The sequence below is a fragment of the Sturnus vulgaris genome, chromosome 3 (assembly GCF_052056855.1).
Source record: "Sturnus vulgaris isolate bStuVul1 chromosome 3, bStuVul1.hap1, whole genome shotgun sequence".
NCBI classification, from domain to species: Eukaryota; Metazoa; Chordata; class Aves; order Passeriformes; family Sturnidae; genus Sturnus; species Sturnus vulgaris.
The window spans coordinates 79,987,986-80,009,406 of NC_142245.1; the positions used below are offsets into that span (position 1 = coordinate 79,987,986).

At 37.5% G+C, this 21,421-nt stretch overlaps 1 protein-coding gene across 2 annotated transcripts in view; it reads right to left on the reverse strand.

Moving 5' to 3' along the window:
• Positions 1 to 21,421, reverse strand: part of ORC3 (origin recognition complex subunit 3) — a 35,514-nt gene that overhangs the window by 3,265 nt on the left and 10,828 nt on the right. The window contains exons 7-17 of one of the 2 annotated variants that reach the window (XM_014877835.2): positions 20,762 to 20,898; positions 18,987 to 19,146; positions 18,096 to 18,209; positions 16,538 to 16,671; positions 15,988 to 16,051; positions 12,957 to 13,073; positions 11,961 to 12,040; positions 8,045 to 8,178; positions 5,563 to 5,645; positions 4,991 to 5,088; positions 3,956 to 4,097 (exon numbers count right to left, since the gene is read on the reverse strand). In XM_014877835.2, the coding sequence (XP_014733321.1) occupies positions 3,956 to 4,097; positions 4,991 to 5,088; positions 5,563 to 5,645; positions 8,045 to 8,178; positions 11,961 to 12,040; positions 12,957 to 13,073; positions 15,988 to 16,051; positions 16,538 to 16,671; positions 18,096 to 18,209; positions 18,987 to 19,146; positions 20,762 to 20,898 (1,263 nt within the window). Of the gene's footprint in view, positions 1 to 3,955; positions 4,098 to 4,990; positions 5,089 to 5,562; positions 5,649 to 8,044; positions 8,179 to 11,960; positions 12,041 to 12,956; positions 13,074 to 15,987; positions 16,052 to 16,537; positions 16,672 to 18,095; positions 18,210 to 18,986; positions 19,147 to 20,761; positions 20,899 to 21,421 lie in introns of both variants that reach the window. The other variant, XM_014877834.2, reaches the window with a different exon arrangement.

The following is a 21,421-nucleotide window of genomic DNA, read 5'->3' on the forward strand; positions in this document are numbered from 1 at the left end:
TACATATGAGAGAGAAATATTCAGTTTTATGGAGTCAAAAGAAGAAACCAGTCATGATTTGCCATCCAGAAAATAGGAAGTATCCTTTTCCCAAGCCCCTTGAAAGGAAGAGGAAGACTTACTATAGATCTGTCATATGTACTAAAAATAATTGCTTCTCTCATCTCAGAGTTTTATCTTTGAAATGTAACAATCATTTATCTCTGGCTTGAAACTCGGCATCTGTAAAGGCAGAAGTCTAATTTCTCACAAAGCATTCTATATTTCAGGAAATTCAAAGAATCATTAAGGTTGGAAAAGCCTTTAAAGATCATGTGAGTCCAATGATTAACCCAGCACTGCCAAGGCCACCATTAAACTGTGTTCTTTACTGCCACATCTACATATCTTTTAAATCTCTCCAAGGATGGTGAGTGCACAACTTCCCTGGGCAGCCTGTTCCAATGCTGCTTCTTTCCAGAAAGAAATTTTTCCAAATATCCAACCTAAACCTCCTTTGGTACAACTTGAGGTAATTTTCTCTGGTCCTCTTGTGGATTCCCTGGGAGAAGAAGCCAAGCCCCACCTGGCTACAGCCACCTTTCAGGCAGATGTAGAGAGTGATAAGGTCATCCCTGAGCCTCCTTTTCTCCAGGCTAAACAACCCCAGCTCCCTCAGCTGCTCCTCACAGGACCCTGCACCACTTTGTTGTCCTTCTCTGGACATCTCCAGTACCTCAATGTCCTTTTTAAAGTGAGGTGCCCAGAACTGGCCACAGAACTCAAGCTGCAGCCTCACGGCTGAGAACAGAGGGATAATCCCTGCCCTGGGAGAGTGATAAGGTCATCCCTGAGCATCTTTTTCAGTATCAATATGTGCTTGTTAAAATGAGGGGCCCAGAACTGGACACAACAGTCGAGATGTGGCCTCACCAGTGCCGAGTGCAGAGGGATGGCCACCATCCTGGTGCTGCTGGCCACACTATTGCTAATCCAGGCCAGGTGCCATTGGTTTTCTTGGCCACCTGGGCACACACTGGCTCATGTTCAGCTGCTTTTGACCAGCACCCCAAGATCCTTTTCGCTGGGCAGCTTTCTAGCCTCTTTGGATTCAGGTCATCAGCACTGAACCATTTACTTGGGAAGTTAAAAAGTGACTCAAGCCAGACGCAAAAGTCTCTGTACAGCTGCAGAAATTTACACCATTTCATTTCAGTTTCATGCACTCTAAGAAGTCAGCTGTTTTAACATGAAAACAAATACTGATGGTTTCTTTCAGCTCATAGAAGTTTGTTCGAAAATGCTTTCATATGCTAGTAAAATATAAAAGCAACTTTTTGGAAGTTATAAAGCAGTAGCAATGACAGACACCTTCAAAATAAAAACGCTTTTCAAGACAGCAAAGAAGGCTAGGCAAAGAATATAACTTTGCTCAAGAATCTCTAGTTTACCCATAGATGTAAATTCCTGCAATTTTTGAGACTCAGCTCCAATTTGGACTCTGGCACTTATGAGACATTTCACAGTTTCCAGAACACCTAGCAATTTTCAAGTTTATTTACTCTCCTCTACAAGGAACATAAAAGCTGTAGACCTTAGGCTAATATCTGTCAGTTCATTACAAGATGGTTTCTAGAAAAACATCAGAGAAATATGGCTAACTGCTCACAATGTTACAATGCAGACATTAGTCTATCAGGAACTGTAACTCAGCAGTGTACCATAATAGTTTCAAATAGTCCTGTGTTAGTACCTGGCACACAAGGTTACACTTCTGGCTGATCTAGATCTAGTGGCTCACCACTGCCTAGAAGGACAACACTACACCCTATTCTTTTCCTCTCTCCTTACAACACCCAGGTCTGTCGTTTTCTACCACTCACCCATGTGCCAACCTGGCAATGCTGGACCCTTTGCACTGATTTTCTAATTTTAAGGTTTCAGGACAGTTACCACAACCAAGAGAGGATACAACCTCCAGAGCACCTGCACACTCCTGGAACAAATCCATCTGTAGCAGCACCTGAGAGATCCCAGCCTCCCTTGTGGTAACTGGGCCAAGCCTCTGAAGTGCAGCCACAGGGAGCCAGCGGGGAAACCTCGGCTGTGAGGCTGCAGCACACGTGTGGTCCCGAGAGGAAATAACCAGGCTGACAAGCAGGAAGCTGCCCTACAACGAGCAGCCAGTTGTGAAACCATCTGTACAGAGCACAGGTGCTGCTCCCAACAGAAGAGAACAGGAGCAACCCAGAACACAGCTGATGAGGAATTGCTCTTGCCTAACCCTGCCCCAAGGCTAGGCAGAGGACACAGCATACCTTGCTCTAGAATCAATGCTGTTATCCCAAGGACCAAATCCTCTTTCCCTGACAAGGGAGCTGGTATCCCAAGTTTCAGCTTGTTAAATTTTCAAGGGATCAATGAAACCAGAATTACGCCGGGTTTGGTGCAGTTCTTTTGGGGTTCTCTTCTCCCCTCACCTGATAAATATGACCCTTGGTTCACGTTTAGCTAAATAAATAACTGAACTTGACTCCTGTAAGCAATGCATCACATATTAATCATTCACTGGTACTCTACTGAAGCAATTTTCTGTCCTGGCCTTCTGAAAGGAACAGTTCTGGAGAACTTTGCTCTGGTCACAGCGCAGAAAAATACAAACCATGCAAAAGTCATAGAAGAAAATATTTGACTCACGTGCATTAAAATGTAAGCAAGGTACTCAGCCAATACTGCTACTGTTAGAAGCTATGCCAAAACTTCACAATCTTCTCAGAAAACATTGGAAATATGTTAAAGCATGTCCAAGTACAAAGTACAGGATGACAGGGGGCTTTAAATCTTGTCAACTCATCAAGGAGAACAGAATATTTATTAAAGACATCAGTAGTTAGATTTTCTTGGCTGTCCTAGTCTATATATATATATATATACAGGTTTTCTAAATATATAAATTACTAAGGCTCATATTAGGTTTCTTTAATGGTAACTTGTTAACTACTCTTCTCACAAATAAGCTCTGTAAATGGTTTCAGTAATAACTCCTGCACACAGCAAAACTGATAACCCTCATTCAAATCAAAGACGGTGCCAACAAACCCAATCACGTCGTAGATTTCAAAGGATGGTCTATCAGCTTCTACAGTTCCTGATAAGCTTTGACTCAAGTAGTGCATTATTCAGATACAGCTACAACCAATACTTTCTTCAAAATTATGATCACTTTTTAAGAAAAAATATTAGGGCATAAGAACAACTTCAAGTACCTTCTATAGTCAAGGATAAAAAGAAATGTATGTTCACTCCTTTTCCAGATCCTAGTCTATTTCTTTCTTTTGGTCATCCTTTCAGTTTGACTTATGAAGGAAGTGGAGAACAGTCTGCTTTTCTCTTCTAGAAAAGGGCAGGATTAGGCTGATAGAATCAAGGACTATCCCTTTCTTGGACTCAGAAAACATTGGATATCAATGCACCACAAGTATTAAATTAAAATTTCAGAGGAAAACAAATGGACTTGGTTAAATATGTTGTATTTATGCTATTTTAATGTATGACTCCACCTGAATAGTCTTTGCCTTACAGCTAATCCACATAGTGAGGACTGAGCACCAGCCCTAATAAGAAAGTCTCTGGAAAGAGTAACAGACACTTTATTTTTCCCTGTGGGCAGTCATCTTAATTGTAGTGGAGGACAAAATGTATTTTCTGCAGTATCTACAGAAGAAAAGAAAGTATCACGGCTAGAACACGCTCTGAAAAATGGATTCCTCCTACAGAACGTTTTCCAGAATTACCTTTGCAAGACAGATTCCCCAGCTATTTGAACAAAGTCCCCAGTTGCTTATCAGCACTTGCTAGTTCTGTGCAAAACAGCTGAATATGTGCCAAGCTTCCTGAAACAGTACAACTCAGCCTTGCACACCAGCCCCACACAGCCTCCCAGAACTACTTCAGCACCCAAACACTTGCTTCTTACCTTCAGGTACCAGTGTGGGTTATTTAAAGCTGTGTGCAGTGCAGTCCTGGGGGCAGCATTCAAGTGGCCTCGGAGAACAGTGGTAGTGTTGAAATACACAATCTCATGCAGGGTCCTGTCATCTGCAGGAACAAGGTATTTTCTGGAAAAGCATGAGGTATGGGGGGAGAGGGGGAGACACAAGCTTCAGCTTAAGGGAAACAACACAAGTCTGCTGCAGTCAGACTACAAAAATGCATGTTACCCATCCAGTACTGAAAAATCTCTGAAAAACAAGATGAACAGCACTGAAATAAACTTTTAAGCAGAGAAGTCTGTTATTATGAACTCTACATCTAATGAATTTAGCATAGAACTCTAGCTGAGACACGGACAAATTAAGAAAAAAGAGCAGCAACTACAGTGCTAACCAGTCAAGTACTCTACAGATCTTGCTTGTCCATCTCAAGGACTCATCATGAGTCTCTGCTCATCTTTGTCTTCCTATCTGAAGCTTTTTGCTTGGCAGTCATACTCCTGTTAGCTTCTCTGCCTCCCCCCCACTCTCTATAATTAACAAGTGCCTTCATCTCTTCCCCCACCACAACAAGCCCTTCACATTTTCCACTGCAGAGCTGCCTCCAAAACTGCATCTGCTATGGCTTGCTCACCAAAACAGTTCCCAAAATGGACAGGATATCACACTTGACATCGGTACAGTTTCATAAGTAGAGCAGATCAGCAAAGATTAGGGTAAAGACTCTTGACTTTATTTTGCCACGCATACCCACTCCTCCCTCAACACTGTTTCAGCAGCCAAAGTAGGTTGGTCAATTCGTATTCTAATTATTTCAAATGATCTATTGGAAAAGAGGTGTGCTTTGTTTGGTTTTTCTTTTTTTAGTTATTATTTTTAGAGCCCTCAAAGAAAGAATAGGAAGGGAAAAAATAAGTATGCCACAGAGACTGAGACATAATTTTGACAAGATTAATGTAACATTTCATTTGCAACTTATGGTGGAAACTAATACAGGAATATAAAACAGGAAGGCTCACCTTACAAGACTGTCTATATAGTCAACAACTTCAAAACGAAGCATTTCAAACTTCGTCAGTTTCTTAGACCTCCTTGATTCCTTCAACTCCAACAAAGTCTTTAAAAAAAAGTGATGCATAAGACTACATAGGAGGCAGTTATTCTCTGGAGAATACAATCTATATGTTTAATGTGTATAATTAATTTTTGCTAGCATGTTCTCACTGATGATGTCTGAAATGCAATCATGCAGTTATTTTTATTTAGGCCAATGTATTCAGTTCTCAAACCCGTAGGAGTTCAAGAAATTCAAAGAAGTATGTGTTAGGCAGAATGTCTAAATTACAAGTTAAATAAAAAGAAAACATCTAATTTGCATTTTAAAATCCTGGTTTATGATAGATATTTTCTATAATTTTGTATGTGTCAGGAAGGCCTGAAATACATCGTTGATACTTATTCATTCATTTTTAAGATGAGACACACACACAAACCCTTTACTCAGAGCTCCAGCAAGCTGGGAAGAACTAACCATGAACATTTTAAAACATTAATTTAAGGAACCAGTCAGTAAAGCCTAGGCAGGCCTAACCTTCTGAAGGTGATAAAGGTCTGTCTTCTTCTGGAGCTCCTTTTGTGACGATACGGACACATCTCGTTCTTGGGAAGCTTCTGCTACTGGAACAAAACGAATGTTTGATATGTGGGGTAGACTTTTCCTACATAAACCTCCTAAACCAAGCAATCTTCAATGTACTCAGTAGTTCCTTGTTCAAAGAGACCCAATCACAAGCAGCTTTTGGGTCTTACATCTTGTAAAAGATTATTAAAAAAGGAATCTGCAGTACAGCTTAGCCAATAGTGATTAAGTAACAATTCAACCATGAGCAAAGGCCCAGCACAAGCCTTGCACATCACTTTAAATCTGTTTAGGCCATCCTAGGCCATACTCTCAACATTTGTTAACTGGACAGATTAGGACTAGGTACTACTGATGCTTTTGGAATATTCAAAAAGCCACATGCTGCATTTTTTGTCCTCATGTGGAAAAAAATGAGTAAGAAATGAGTTCTCCCTACCTAACCCAGAAACTGCAACCAGAGTAGCAAACAGAAGCATGCTAAGCCATTTCATTGTCCAGTTTTATTCTCACCTTATTAATAATTTATTAATTATTAATAAGAATAATTTATTAGTTATTAATAAGAATAATTTATAAGAAAATTTCAACTTCATGGATATGTAGTTTGGTGATCAGTTGCACCATTATTAGTAATTTTTAGATAAAAACAAAGAAGAAAAACCTCCCAAAGCACAATCAGTGCAAGGATAAGAGATAATCAGAACAAAAATAATCTAGATTTCTTGCCATACTTAAGAAAATGGCAGATGGAGATTCCACTCACACATCACAGGTAAAGCTCTATCAGCAGTAACAATCATGATATTTAAAAGCTTTTTGGTGACATGCAGAGAACAATTTGGTAACTCTTCCAGGGTCCTGTGGACATTTATCTGAGTGTTGAAGACTTCAAAACCTCCTCTCCACTACTACATCAACATATTTATTTCCCAAATCCTTCAGCTCAAAACAGATTGAACGTGAAGCTATTTTGTTTGTTCAAGCTTCATGATTTTATGTTTTTGAGTTCATTAGGCTGTCAGGACAATGAACTTTATTGTTATTATAAAAAAGTAGCATTTTGGACTATCCTTTCACTCTAAGAGCTCTGTGGGTGATTTGGATACATCACATTTTTGGCAGATGTCTGAGAACCCTCAATAAAGATCAATACCATCACAAAGTAAGAAATTATCTAACTCAGCAATTTATTCACATACAGTTTAACTTAACTTCCCCGTCTCAATTTTCCTTCAGAGCCTAAATCCACTTTGTAAACAAACTAAGATCATCATGGATTCAGTAGACCTTCTCTATTTTAAAACCATCTTCAAATCCTAAGTGAAAACAAATGCTGTCTTTTTTGTGTTATAGTTCTGCAAGTTCTGAATCCCCAGAGTTGTTGTTACTTATTTATTTCCTCAAGGTAAAAATCCAACTACTTAAAAGCCTTTTGCTTTAATTCTTTTTTTTTCAAATGAGACAAACCTTTAGTTTTCCATCATAGTTCAGATTCCTCAGTGATGGTATCAGCAGTGACACACACAGCTTTATCAAAGTGATGACCTATTTTCTCTACCACAGCTCTGTTTTTACTACAACTATTAAAAAATACATGGTACAGACAGGAGCCAATTCTTCTGGACAGCCCTCAGTTAATCCTACAGTGTAATGTGACTACTTTAATTAATATTGACTGCATCTGGGAGTTGTTGCCTACTATGCTGTATAGCAACCACACTGATAATGAGCTTAATTAATAAGCATAAAACAGACCAGATGATAACCAATTCATCTTCAAAAGCCAATCTTTGAGGAGTGCTTCTCCATAATTCAGGGCAAGCAACAACATTCCTATCCAGAAGAATGCTGGAATACATCATACTCCTATTTCAGAGAGAATGCAGCAGTTTCAGTTAACCTGCCTCTAAAAGACAGAATGCTGCTACTCATTTGCCTTGCTAAACTTAGAAATATGTCCTCCACCATGAACAATCAAATCTAGGGGCTTGACAAGTCACAGCCTATCTGCAGAGCTGACAACTGGCACTCAGGGTCCCAGCTCTGAGCGTGCAGGGGAAGGAACCTTACATATATTTGGGTTAAATACCACGTCATAAGAAAGTCTGCTGCTATTTATCTTTAAAAACAGTTTGTTTTTAGCAACTGCAACATCTGCTAAAATGCTAAAAATACATTTCTGAGAGATTTAGGGGATAATGTTTGCTGATTTGTCCAATTTTTATCTTACATCACTCTTCCGTATTGTAAAAAACATGAACCACATACCAGAAGAGAATATAAACATTTCCTAAATTTGTGCATGTATTTAAAAAAAAATCCTGCAAATATGACAGGCTATCTCAGGAAAAATGTTTGGATTACTCATTGGTCAGATTACAAAACAGCTTTTATATAATTTGTAATGGAATACATGATGGTACACACCCACCTTCTAGATTCTGAAACTGGGTCAAGAACTCCTTCAACTTTTCTGCTGCCTTATCAAACTCCTTTCCAGAAGATGACATCAAAATTTCCACACATTGTTGGAGCATGGTTACCAAATCAGTCTTATTCAACATCCTAAAAGACACAATTGTTGGCTGAAGTTTGAAATGCAGAACAATGAAACAGCATTCAGTATTCTTAGTTGAAAAAGGTTAAAAACCAGAAAATTTGAAAAACTCTTTTTAAAAGAAAAAACCTCCAGGATTTCAACCATTTTATCTTGCAGCAAAGTAAATTTTTTTCCTGCTGTCATTAATAGAAAGAAACAAGCCTATTAGGTTTGGTGATTATGTTCTTCACATTTTCCTGCAGAACAGTAGTTTTCCTGATCATCTAAAAACACTTGCTAGACACAGGAGTTGCAGTTTTGAAACTGTGAGTCAGACATCAAAACAAAATTACAAAAACCCCAACACCCAAAACCCAACTATGGTAGGGTCCGGAACTCATTCCCAAAAACGGAAAATGAAATGGTTAAAAAAAAAAAAAAAAAAAAAAAAAATCACAGCGTAAACATATTCACAAAATTATTCTCCGTGACTCAGAATGACTCTCAAATGAAATCTGTATGCTTTTTTCTGTATTTAATTGCTGTAAATCTACACATCACTAGAATCCCAGAACCATTCAAGTTGGAAGGGATCTCTTGAGATCATCTAGCCCAACCTCCAGCTCAGCATTTACTTACTATTTCGTTATTAGGGCCTTTCCCAAATGTCACCAAGCACTGCCGAGTCTCAAAAATCTTAATTTAAAAGATACCAAAGCAATGATGGTGGTCAGTGTCCCAGACAGTGGGTTTCCATATCAGCTACCTAAAAAATGACTAAGAAATTTGAGGAAGAATTCAGAGGAGGCTGGGGAAGTTCTGTGGATATCTGGAGGGAAAACTGAAATTTGAGCTCTAGTTTCTAACTGGGAATTGATACTAAGTGCTTATAAAGGTTAAAATTTAAAACTTCAGTTTGTCTGCTTCAGAGTTATGGATTTTTGCAAGTGAAGTATTGCCTTCAGATGCACTTGTTTTGTACAGAAAAGCATCAGGAGTTAACAACAGAAAGGGTGACCTTGACCACACAAAAGGCTAGAAAACATTTTGAAACTGTCTTGTGTAATGTAATGGATAAACAGGATAGCTTTGTTCCAGGCCAGACAAAACACTGTAGTTAAACACCCAAGATGGAAAAAAAAGAAGCAGATCTGGAGATCTGTGAATGGGAAAGAACAAATTTATTTTCATAGTATTATTTAAAAGGAAACTGCAAGTTCTAGAAAAAACTTATTTACAACAACAATGGGATTACAGGGCCCAAAGAATAGGCAAGAAGACAGTTATCACATATGAGAAAACAGTAAAGGATCCTTTGCAACCTTTGAGGTTTGAGGTTACTGCAAGGTATGACAGGTATTGGTGGGTTTGAGATTTTAATTTAGTGAGGAGTCCAGCTTAAAGCAGAAAGGAAGATCTCAGATTAACAAAAGGCAATAAATAAATCTGATTATTCAGACAAGTTATGAAAGAGAAGAAAGGAAGCTACTATGAAGTCCACAGAAGCTCCTTCTGAATGCTCAAGTGGGGAATCACCTGAAGAAGTGATAGCAGGTTGGTCAGCACCAAATGACTGGTCACGGAATGGCAGGACTGTGATAAACAGCATGTGATGAAAAGCCATCCATAATTAGCAGACAAAAAACAGAGTACAATATGTAGACAGAAGACAATAGGGCAGACATTTCTTGAAGTTTTGCCAGCCAAAAAACTGATGAGATGTCCCAGCCAGTTAGCTCCACATAACCAATCAAGTGAGACCCTCTCCAATCTTCTTGATGTCTCTCTTCTGATGAAATTAACGCAAAATGAACCAAAGCTCACACATGCTCTCTGTCGCCACATGGCATCTTTTAGACTCTGGAAAACTCAGGTAGATTAACCACTGTTTAGATTACTCAAGTTAGATTACCTGAAACACCATCTTTGGAAAGAGCACTTCTAGAAGATTGGATAAAAGCCTGTCCAAGGAAAGGCTGAAGTCGAGAGGCCAATCACAAAAGAAACACATTTCAGCAACTTAAAACCTTAAATTCAAATACATTCATGAAAGGCAAAAGAGATACCTTGTTACAAAATGAGAAATAAGCTGATCTAAAGCTTCTCTATTTTTCACTTTCTAAATACAAGGGAAAAAAAGATGGACTCCAGAAAAACACTGAGAAGGAATATGAGATGGGGAAGAGTGAACATAAGGATATCAAGAGGTAATGTGACTCCCAGGAAGGCAGAAATATTAAAGAACAGCGAGTAACTTTTAAACATGAGCAAAAGGGGGGAAAAAAAATTGAGTAGAAGGGGAAAGACCATATTTTATCATTTTCTTCTAAAAGACAACAGCAAGATTCTATACAGAAAAAGCAGAGACAAGAGGAATTATTTGTAAAAAGGCAAACAGAAGTTAAAAGCTGAAAAAATTATAATTACAGCTAGAATTCCAAGCACTTGAAGAAGTTGTGTTCAACAAGTTTTGTTATGAAAATGACAATTTCTGGATTAAAAAAAACCCATAGAATCATCATCTATGAAAGCAGCGACCATGATCACTGTATTTCTATCAGAGGCTCCCACAGTGGGAGCCAGGACCAGAAGAACAACAGGAGGGAGATGAACAGATAAGAATAAAAGGGGAGCAAGCCAGAATCTGACAGCAGCATCAACTTTGAGATAGGAGAAGAGACATGAATTCAGAGAGGATGAAAGCAAATTAAACAGAGGAGAAGAAAAAGGAGAGGGAAAACCAGCCAAGAGCTATTAAGAGATTGCAAACAGACAGTAGAGGAAAGCAGAATGACACATTTGGGGGCAAGAGCTGAGAGCTGACTGAGTGTTGTCAAGATTCAGGAGAGTCAGAGAAGGAACACAAAGGAAAGACTGCAGAAATGACAACTCAAGCATGTAATCATTTCAAAGGGATGAGGGTAAAGAACACAAGAAAGTGGCTGTGTGCGAGAAGTACTCAGTATGGCAAAGGTACAGTTTGAATAGAGTGCTCCCTTGTGTGTGTTTCAGCTCAGAAAGCTACCCTCCATCTACCACTGAAAGGTTTTTTCTGTTTTACTGGCAGACACCTCAAACCTGAGCAGCTCAGGGGGTCTGAAGAGGCATTTATATTTACAGGGTCGCACTGGCTCCTTGAGCAACAAAGCCAAGGGATCGTCTGAACGAGTGCAACTCTCAGGAGACAGACACTGCCATGTGTCTGTTGGAAGCACATTTAGAAGTCTGTAGCTGCAGCACTGCAATTGAAAGGTTTTCTATCAAGAAAACTGGCTTTGACGATTTTGGCATTTTAAACAGTGGCAGACAACACAAGTACAGGCTCTCCTAAAGTCCTACGCTCACAGTATCAGAACAAATTAACTCAGTCCCTGTAAAAGCTGTTAAGGCAGATTAGGAAGAGAAGAAAAGCAGTAAAATAAAAAAGGAAGGCCTCAGCTAGTATTCATTTGGAACAGATTCTAATTTTCACAACAGATTAAAATTTAAGACAACTAAGACTAATAATTTGATTGATAATACCTACCACAATCATACTTTAAAAGACATAACCCAACTCATTCTCATTCACACAAAGTAATCTCAGTGGTTTCAGCAAAATTACTCAGGGCATATGAAATATTAGAACCTGGCTGAATTTCACAGAAATCAGTAGAAAACAAAAGTGAAAACAGCAGCCAATTACACTTGCAAACCCCAAAACTAGCTGTGAACAGGTAATATCCTGAGCTTTAAGTTCCAGAGTAAGTGATGACTGATATTTTCCATGTGTATGGTGGCATTAAAACAAAATGAGAAAAAAAATCACCTTGCTAGTTGAAGAGATGACTCATACTCCTTTGTCTCCCACACTCGGTTTTCCAAACAAGCACAGTGCAACTCCCTGATCTGTTATGCAGAAGGTGAAGAAAGGATAAAGTGTTTTACAGAGTAATGTGGAAATCTTACAACAAGCTGTTCAAAGCAATAAGCAATTCCTTTAGAGTCTATTTTCCAAAGATGCAGAATGATTGCAAAAGGAATGAGAGCACTTAGTATCTTCCAGAACTAAGCTTCTTGCTGGGGACTGTTGCTCTGCACCAGGTTCCAAACAACTAACATTCAGGTGACAATGACTGCAGTGAACAGAAAGGAACTCCAGTGAAATGCCCCAGCTAACACATCCTTTTATTCTCAAACAGTGGGACAGTTCGTGCTGCTTTTGTAGTCAGTGACAGATTCTAGTAACAGTATGCAATACATTGAGAACTGAGAGACAAGTGCACATAATACATAACTGCTCTTCTACTGGAAGAAATCGCTTAGTATGAGAAGGTGGATTAAATGACATCAGAGCAACAGGACTATTAAGAGCAATTATCACTGTTCCTCCTACTACTGCTTTTTTTCTGCACAGAAGGTTGCTAAAAACTCAGACTCTTCGTCTGAATTTGACTAGTGATCTAATAGGTGGCAGAAGAGTGTACATTGTCTGCAATGCATACAGATAATCTCAGATGTGGGAAAGTCAATGTGTGGATTCTTTTGCCGATCTGTGCATCTGCCTCCTCCTGGAAACTCCTTCCTGTTGACTGACAAGGTTATCATCCATGCCAGTAAAAAACCACATACTCTCATCCTCTGCCCATAGCAAGAAAGCATCTCTCTCCATTTTAAAAAACAAGGGGCAACATTAATAAATAAAGAGTAAATATTTATTTAGACATCACACTTTGAGGCAAAAAAACCTCCAAAACAACAAATCCAAACCAAAACCACAACAACAACAAAAACCCAACAAGATCCACATATAACAGTACATCACCTGCTTGCCCAAAGGATACTTTGGAAGAGAAGATGTGAAAACATGAAGACATCTCAGAATTGAAACATAATTTTCATGATAAACATGTAAGTCCTCCAGCAACTTCTCTGTTTCTTCCTACAGTGATAGAATAATTTAAAAAGTAATTCTGACATCCATTTAAAACTCCTATGAAGCACTTAAAATGACTCTGAAGTTTTGATATTGTAGTGTGCTATGATTTAAATCACCAATCTTAAATTGAGACTAAGCAAATGAGCTGTATTTCAACAGTTTACTGTGTTCCCTTTGCATATTGCTACCTTTACTATCTTCCTTCAGCTCAGCAGAGATTTACTGTTGACTAGCATTATTATTCTACCATTTTCAGCTGTATTTAGGCCTTCAGACTTGAAATGTCATCTCACAACAATGAGAGTATACACTCTTCCTTTAGCAGGGAATGAGAAGTTACATAGCTACTTTTACTCGAAAACTTGCATTTTAATAGTACAAGTACATTAAAAAATTTATTTCTTATCTTGTGGGTGGCTGTTGTTTTTATTAGTTATATGTACATAAGAAGACCAGGTCACAGAAAACAAATAAATATTCAGTTCCTGCTCCTATGGGTTTTTAATTCGACTTTTGCTTATTCATGTGTGAGAATATGTTATTCTGCAGTGAGAACCACAGAAATAGAAAAATCACATTAAAGAAAAAGAAATTATTGAGTACTGCTACTGAATTTTCTGCATGGCACCACATTATCACCGGCCTGCCATGAAAGCATGTATTAACACTTCTGGAAAGCCACATTCAAAAATTCTGGTAACTATTCTAAAGTAATTTATTCTTTGTGGTCATTACATTTAAGTCAGTGAATCAAAAGATCTTCTCTGTCTTCAGTCAAAAATAAAGAGGAAAAACCACAGGATCCTCTACATATTTTACTGCCCTTTTGCTTAACTCTGAGCAAACTATTCAAATGGAAAAACAAAATAAATCACTGACATTTTCTAGAGTTAAACTGAAACAAAAGGTATCAAAGATAAAAGAAAAGCAAAACCTTGTCTACAGGCAATATAAGGAAGTACAGATGTATGGAAAGAAAAAGCATCATACTGCAAAGACTGAAAGTAACAAAGACAGTGCTACAGAGAACTTTATAATTTTCAAAGAAGTTTTACATTATTAAAAACATTAACGACCTTTCTCCCCATGAACTTTTTATATATGGAAATTTAAGAGTCACTGATATAACAGCTGTTAAGGCAACCTCTAAAACCTTAGGTAGACATTCACAAGTTTTTATTTTAATTTTAAGTAGGATCATTAAAGAAAGAAACTATCCCCACCTCCAAATAAGCTAAGAAAGCAAGTTCTCTCTAATGCTGCTTCATCAACCTTATTTCCCCAAACCCCAAGCATTAACACACCTGTATTCTTCTTGCTCCTAGCTCAAGATATAGTTAATATAAGTAAATAGCAATGTATTTTGCCAAATAACAAAGTGAAAGGCATAATCCATTGTAGAAGAGTTTGAAAATGTCATTAGAAGACTACGTAATATTATTTCCAGAACAGAAATAGAAGACACAAATGCCACATTCACATAGTTTCAAATTAAATTTTCCATGAAACCTTTCAGACAGATTTGTTAATAATTATGATGTAAAATTGCTTTTAAAACTGATTATTTTAAATAGGTGAGACTTCCCATAGTTATTAAAAAAAGTGGTAACAACATGGAATATAAATGAAGCTGATAACCTGTATTGCAGGTTTAGGGGCTAAGCTGGAAGACTAAAGTGGTCTGGTGCTGAAACACCAAGTTCATATGAAAGATTACTGTAGTGACTTTGGAAGTGTCTCCAAAGCTGGGTTATAGGTGAGCATGACATCAGAATAAACAGCACCTCATTAATGCAGCAGTAGGACCTATTTCCCCAGGCAGAATACTCTGCCAGCTTGGCAAGACAGTATTGGTCCTGCCTCTACTGTGGAGATTAGAACAAGGGCCTTCAATTAAAAATCTGTGAGAAGCATCATATGCACCTAAGCATGAGAATTCCAGCTTCCTTTCCCCAAGTTAAAAGGTGAGGCTTGTGAAATAAGGAATATATTATCAAACATCTAAGGTTGAAAACGTATAAATTTTAAGCTGATGAGTATTCAGCTTTCAAAGCAAGTGTGAATAAAGGGCAAAGGAACAGTAGTAGAAGATAATAGATCATAAAATGATGTAAAATCATATCTCATATTGAATACTGCAACTGTACTTGTAATGTTGCCTGCTCCTAACCTCCCCTCCAGCCATTACCACTGTTCTTCACACCTGAAAAAGCTTTACACACCAGGCAAGTACCATTTGCCTGACAGGTTAGAAATATTTGAAATTAAGAGTAAGGAGAAACCTTTTACCTTGAGCACTGCTTCTGAGTGGCTCAGATGGTGAAAATAACAAACAGATTTTTGTTGGTGAATTCCTAAAGGGCTCACAATAGCAGTAGTCTGACTTCAATCAGTTGGCAAAGCTTCAGATAAACATGTAACAAATTAGTTTTAATCCTGTATGAGGTCTAGTATGAATGTGTGCCTTGGGACACAGACTGCCCTACTGAGTTCAATCAGAAACTTTGTAGAGACTATGAAGGATTAAGAGCTTATGAAATAACCTCCAAGATTACTTACACATTCTTCAAACGCTTAACTGACCTACCAAGAAAGTCAGTCTGAGTAAGCATGAAAAGACCTGGCCATAAATAAACCTTGTATCCTTCTTTTTAAGCAGTTATATTTCTAGACATAGCTAAAAGTTGATGTAACAAAGTTGTGCAGCTTCATATAAAGGCTGACCTGGCAACCCTAGAGATTTGGAATTTTGTCCTGCCAATCCTAATTCCTCATTACTAGTCACAAAGCACAGTACATTTTGTATGAAAGATGTTATACAGAACTTTACATCTTGGTCTTATATTTTATTATGTTCCACAAAGTGATACATTGGGCAAGTTATTTCTGTCCTTCAAAGACATTCTTAAAATTTTACCTTTAAGAAGCAGTCATTTGTCAGCAGCGCAACCTGTTTCCCTGACTCTTGCTTTTCCACATACCTTATGGCAAGAAGAAAAAAACAACATAAAATTATAATGTAAAGGAAGATTCTAGGGTGAAAAATGTGTAAAATGCTTACGCTGCTATAAGAAATACGTATCTTTCTTTGGAAAAATTCAAAAAGGACAGTCAAATCCAACAAGTTGAAAGGCCACACCAAAACCCTAGAGATTATGCTTCAAATCAGCTTAACAAGTTTAAAAGTGATTTACGATTACTTGTCAGAATAATTTGTTTCTGTATTAAGAGCAAGAAGAAAAAAAAGTAAATTCAAGTGATTACACATCACAGCTGTACTCTCTAGGGTAGAACATTAAGGCTTCCTGAAATTATTTAGAAATGTCCTCTGTTTGATCAATTTACCTTTGCTACAGAAATGTGCACAAATGAGCTACAGTCTTCACAGAACTACATTTACAGATTCTTTTTTATCTTTTTAAAGCCAACTCAATACATGATTGTCCAAAAAATATTTCCCCCTTTACCTTCTAAAAGAGGGCAGTCTCCGAATGTTTTCACACTGTTCATGTGATAAAGAATAAGCTCTCTTCTTAATATCTGCTAGTTGGCAACACAGTACACTGAGGGGCTGGGAATAGAAGTGCTCCACAATACAGAGCTGAAAAAGAAACCAAGAAATAAGGATGTTAATAAAATTAAATCTCCCTGCTATATCTACCTTTTAATGCCTTTGTACTACTACATTGCATATACTACAATGATAGCAATGGTACTCCTATAAAAAACATTAATTACAATTAATAAATATTCCCACAGTCACTACAGGACATTGACTATATAATTGTAAACATCCACATTGTTGCCTTCTTTGCTATATATGCTATTCATTTTCAGTACCTCAACTTTTCCCCCCTCTTATGTAACGTCACACCGAGATATATGACATGATGGTGATCTTGTATTTATTACTTCAAAAATCTGATCTGAAATCGCTTCATCCTTGAATACTTTTAACACACAAGGACACAGCCATATACTGTCAGGTCTAAAACTTGTATTTCCATGTCAGGCCAATGGAGAAGTAAATTTTGATGACACTTTCAAATTAGAGGAGCCGAAACCTATGAAAGCCCACAAAGCTCTGTTTTCAGGGAGAGGTACTATGGTCAGGACATTTCTCCTGGCCACATGTAATCACTGAATCTTGCATGTCAAAAAATCAGAGAAATTCTGTAAGTATATGACATTAAAAGGGCATATTTTACTAGCAGGTTCACACATGGAACTAGGCAAGAAAGAAACTATTTCACAATCCTGCATTAAAACAGACAGGGGCTACAAATTCTTCAGAGAACTCTTGTCTGCAATCCACAACAGCTATGAGGAGACCTAGACAGAGAAATAAATCTAGATATGAGGAATTATGTAAAACAATAAAGACTTAACTATCATGCTCTGTAGAGACTCTTTTTGAAAACCCCCTGAGCTCTTCCACTTTGCCTCCTGACAGAGGGTAAATGTAACTCCCACACTGCTACACAACTGCTTGGAGCACAAGTTTATTACCTCCTCTGAGGCACCAAGTAAATGACCCTGAAGCTCCTGTTTCCCTGAAAAGGCAGGAAGTGTGCATCCAGAAATTGTGCCAGGAGTTCCAAGTGGGGAAGAGACACTGCTGTAGCCAACTCACACCAAGACAAACCAGAGTCCAAGGAGCCCCTACAGATGATCAGAATTGGGGAGTTCCGCCAGGGGTGTTAAAAAGCTACAAATTAATCTATAGCAAAATGCACATTTCTGCCCATTAAGCCAGGTCACCCTTTTAAATGCAACCATAAAATATTGTGGGTTTTGTGGCAGAGTAAGCTTTTATTTGCTTCTTCATACAGGTCCTACCAGTCTGCTCTTAAACCCTTATCAGTAAAGATTTTAAAGTATCCATCTGTTCACAGATCCAAACTGTTTCCAAAGGATATTTTTTTCATGCAATTCAGCGATACTAGGACCTAAGAAACCTTTCAGTGCCTAGTAATTACCCTTTGTTTTCACAACATAATTTGAATTCTTGTTACCATTGCCTACCTGAAATCCTTTGATAAAATTCTGGACAGAAAAGTCATGGTACAGGAATATGTTGATGAGAACCTGCAGAACTTTTTCTCCGAGTTTAAAGGGAAACCGGGATGTCAGAAGCAGCTAAAAGATAAAAAGAAAAACTAGCCATAGCAGAAATTTTCTCCTGAATTCAAATTAGTAAAACTTATATAAACAACTCTTAGTATATATTAACATTCAACTAAATGAGATACTTAATACACTGTCAGCTTCTAAAAACAGTATTTATACTAAAATATCAATGCAACGATAGATTTTCAGTTTATTTTACCACATTTTCATAAGTATCTTCCACTAATACAACATTTTAAGCTAATTTTGCTAAATGCTATTTTTGTAAAATTACAAATAGAACTGACACTGCTGTAATAAACAATGACACCACTACTTTCAGCATGTGTAACAGAGACTTTGGAAATCCTGTGGGCTACCAAGAATCCACAGGCATGATATTTATACGGCTTGAACATATGGATAACTCAGCTAATGTCTGACAAGCGGCAAAACTCAGCTTGAACTTTACTTTTCAGAATTTTAGCTACTTTTCAAAGCTATCTTTTTCTGGAACACAGTAAAACTGAAATCACAGCTTGGCTTTAATGAAGAAGTGTGAATGTCAAAGTGTAATTGCACAAGGCAATGCAAATGAAAGCAGGTGTATGTGTGTGTATCTCAGTATGAGAAGGGAGCTCTCAGTATTGCACTACTCTGCAGCTGCAAGCAAAATATCTGAAATCCACAACTCTCAGCAATAGAGTCCTTTCCAAAACCTTCAGACAAACCTGCATTCAAAGGCCACACATGTAAACCGTGCTTACACGCACACACACACTCATTTCCATTTAGAAAGGAAATTACCTTATCAATTATAGTAGACAGGTGCTCCTTACAGGAAAGGGACTGGAAAAGCTCTATGCACAACAGAGAGGAAACCGAGTGAGGAAGTAGTCTGTGGATAATCATTGGTGATGTAGCGATTCCAAAAATCAGCACTAGAGGTAATTCATGGATATGCTGACTGGAAAATGGGGGAAGCAGAAAAAAAAGTAATAGTTACATTATAGAAGCTTGTATAACAAATGCATTATATTCCTACTACAGCACTGAATTTAAATACAGAAAGGGGTAAATTAAGAGATTTGCTGCCAGTAAACCAAAAGAGGAATTGAAAAGAGAAAATTAAACAGAAAGATGCTATTTAAAGCCCTTAAGTAGTTAAGAAAATGAAAATCCATTTTCAGATTCACATTTCAGAAAGTGGCACAAAAAGCATAATTTCAGTCAGTCTTGTGCTGATCCTACCTTCCCAAAAAGTTATATTCAGAGAATTGAGTCTTATAATTGGATTTTTTCAAAGATAGAGAGAAAAGATAAGAAGATACATTAAATAGGTAACAGCCAAAAAAATTTACAAGATTTACACCATTTAATAAATTCAAAATAAATACGAAACATCTCCAACGTCTGTGTTCCAATCACACTTAAAAAGATTTCCAACTTTTCCAGATTAATCTTCCTCTTCAAATAATTTTTGAGTATTTGGTTTAGAACTGAAAATCAGGACTCAATGTGTATTCCTTGAGGACAGCATACAATTTATACAAAATACAGTGTTTTCAGTATCATGTCATCATTATTTTCCATTTTTAATAGTTTCCAGGAGGTACAAAATATGCTATCTTAAATATCCTCTACATTAAAACTGTCAATTTATTCCTTTATTTTGTTTTTGCCACAGCAACTTTCTGAATTTGGATTTTAATTGTTATCCCACAATTCCTTCATTTCTCTAACTCCTCAAAAGAAATTGCTGAAGAAAAACATAAAACCAATAAACTTCATTATTACTATCCACTGTTGATAACCTTAAGAAGGAATGAGAACTTTGTGATTAACAAATCAGAGGAACCTCTCACATTTTCCCATTTCACCTTTATTATTAAACAAGGTTAAGAATGAGATGAGGATAATAACTGGTGATACAGCAAGTGAATTGCCTAGGCCTTGTTTAGAGGTAACACCAGGTGCACACACTGCAGCTCCAATTCTACCAGCTCCAACTGTAGCTCCAACTTGGGGACTTAAGTGTAAGATGCTCTTTTTGGAAAGCAGCATGAGCGTTTGATTAGCATGCCTGAGATTGCATTAAGACAGACTAGAGAAGAACAGAAGTACAGGAGTACCTGAAGTAGTCAGCTGCTGATTACAGATCCTGGCCAGCTGGGGAAATTTTATATACACCCCGGTTAGTAAGTTAGTGACCTTTAAGCAGCAGCATTACATCAGTAATCACACAAAAACACACTCTGCAAACAATTTTAAAAGATCTAGACATCTTACAAATTTAGTTTCACATTCAAAAAATTCTGTAACAACTAGTACCAGTGAATCCTACTATATGAAGAATTAAATCTCAACTGGCCCATAGGCACTCTGGTTCACAGTCTCAAGCTCAGCTTTAGCATAATTAACCCCTAAAAGCCAGCTAGTAATTTTTTGCTCAATCACTGCTGTGAAGAAGCTGCACCAATATTTGACTCCAACACTTCACTGGCCTCACTGTTACATTTCAAAACAGCTGCAAATAGAAAATGGGTAAAGGAGTGGAAGAACTAAATTTCAAGTTACATTACCTGCTGATGACTATGAAGTCTTGAAGAACTTTTGTGGTGAAACTTTCCATGTCTTTGAATATTACTACAACTGGAGGAGACTGCCAATGTCTAGAGGAGGAATTTCTTTTTTTGCTTGGAGTTTCAGAATCTGTTTTCTTTAAAGCCATTAATTAAACATTAATACACAGAAGCCAGCAAAATGAAAAAGACTGAATCACATCTCTGATATTATAATACTCCAAAGTGACATGACTGACTTTTTGTCAGCTGTATTTATTATTAGCACCCAGAACTGCCATTTTTCTTCCTTCTGTTTGGCACAGCACAAAGTATAAAGAATAAATAGATTTTTAAACACACAGTCCAACACTGACAAGATTAGCTCTGAGAGACAGAACTAGTGGAGCTCTGTTGGGAATGAGGGAGAAGATCTGAATTATGTACATTGACATTGCTTATTTTCTATATCTTTATCCAGTAATAAAAAGAGTATGCACTCAGTACACTTTAGTTTATCACACTGCCTCGATGGAGTAATCAGAAAATCAGTTGTAACTTGTATTCATGACAGAAACAAAACTTAAAACTTCAATAGCTTTAGCAAACACAAAGATAAAAAACATTTTGAAAGTTATTTCCTTACTGCTTGCCAATGTAGTGTGGGCTGCAGATGACATC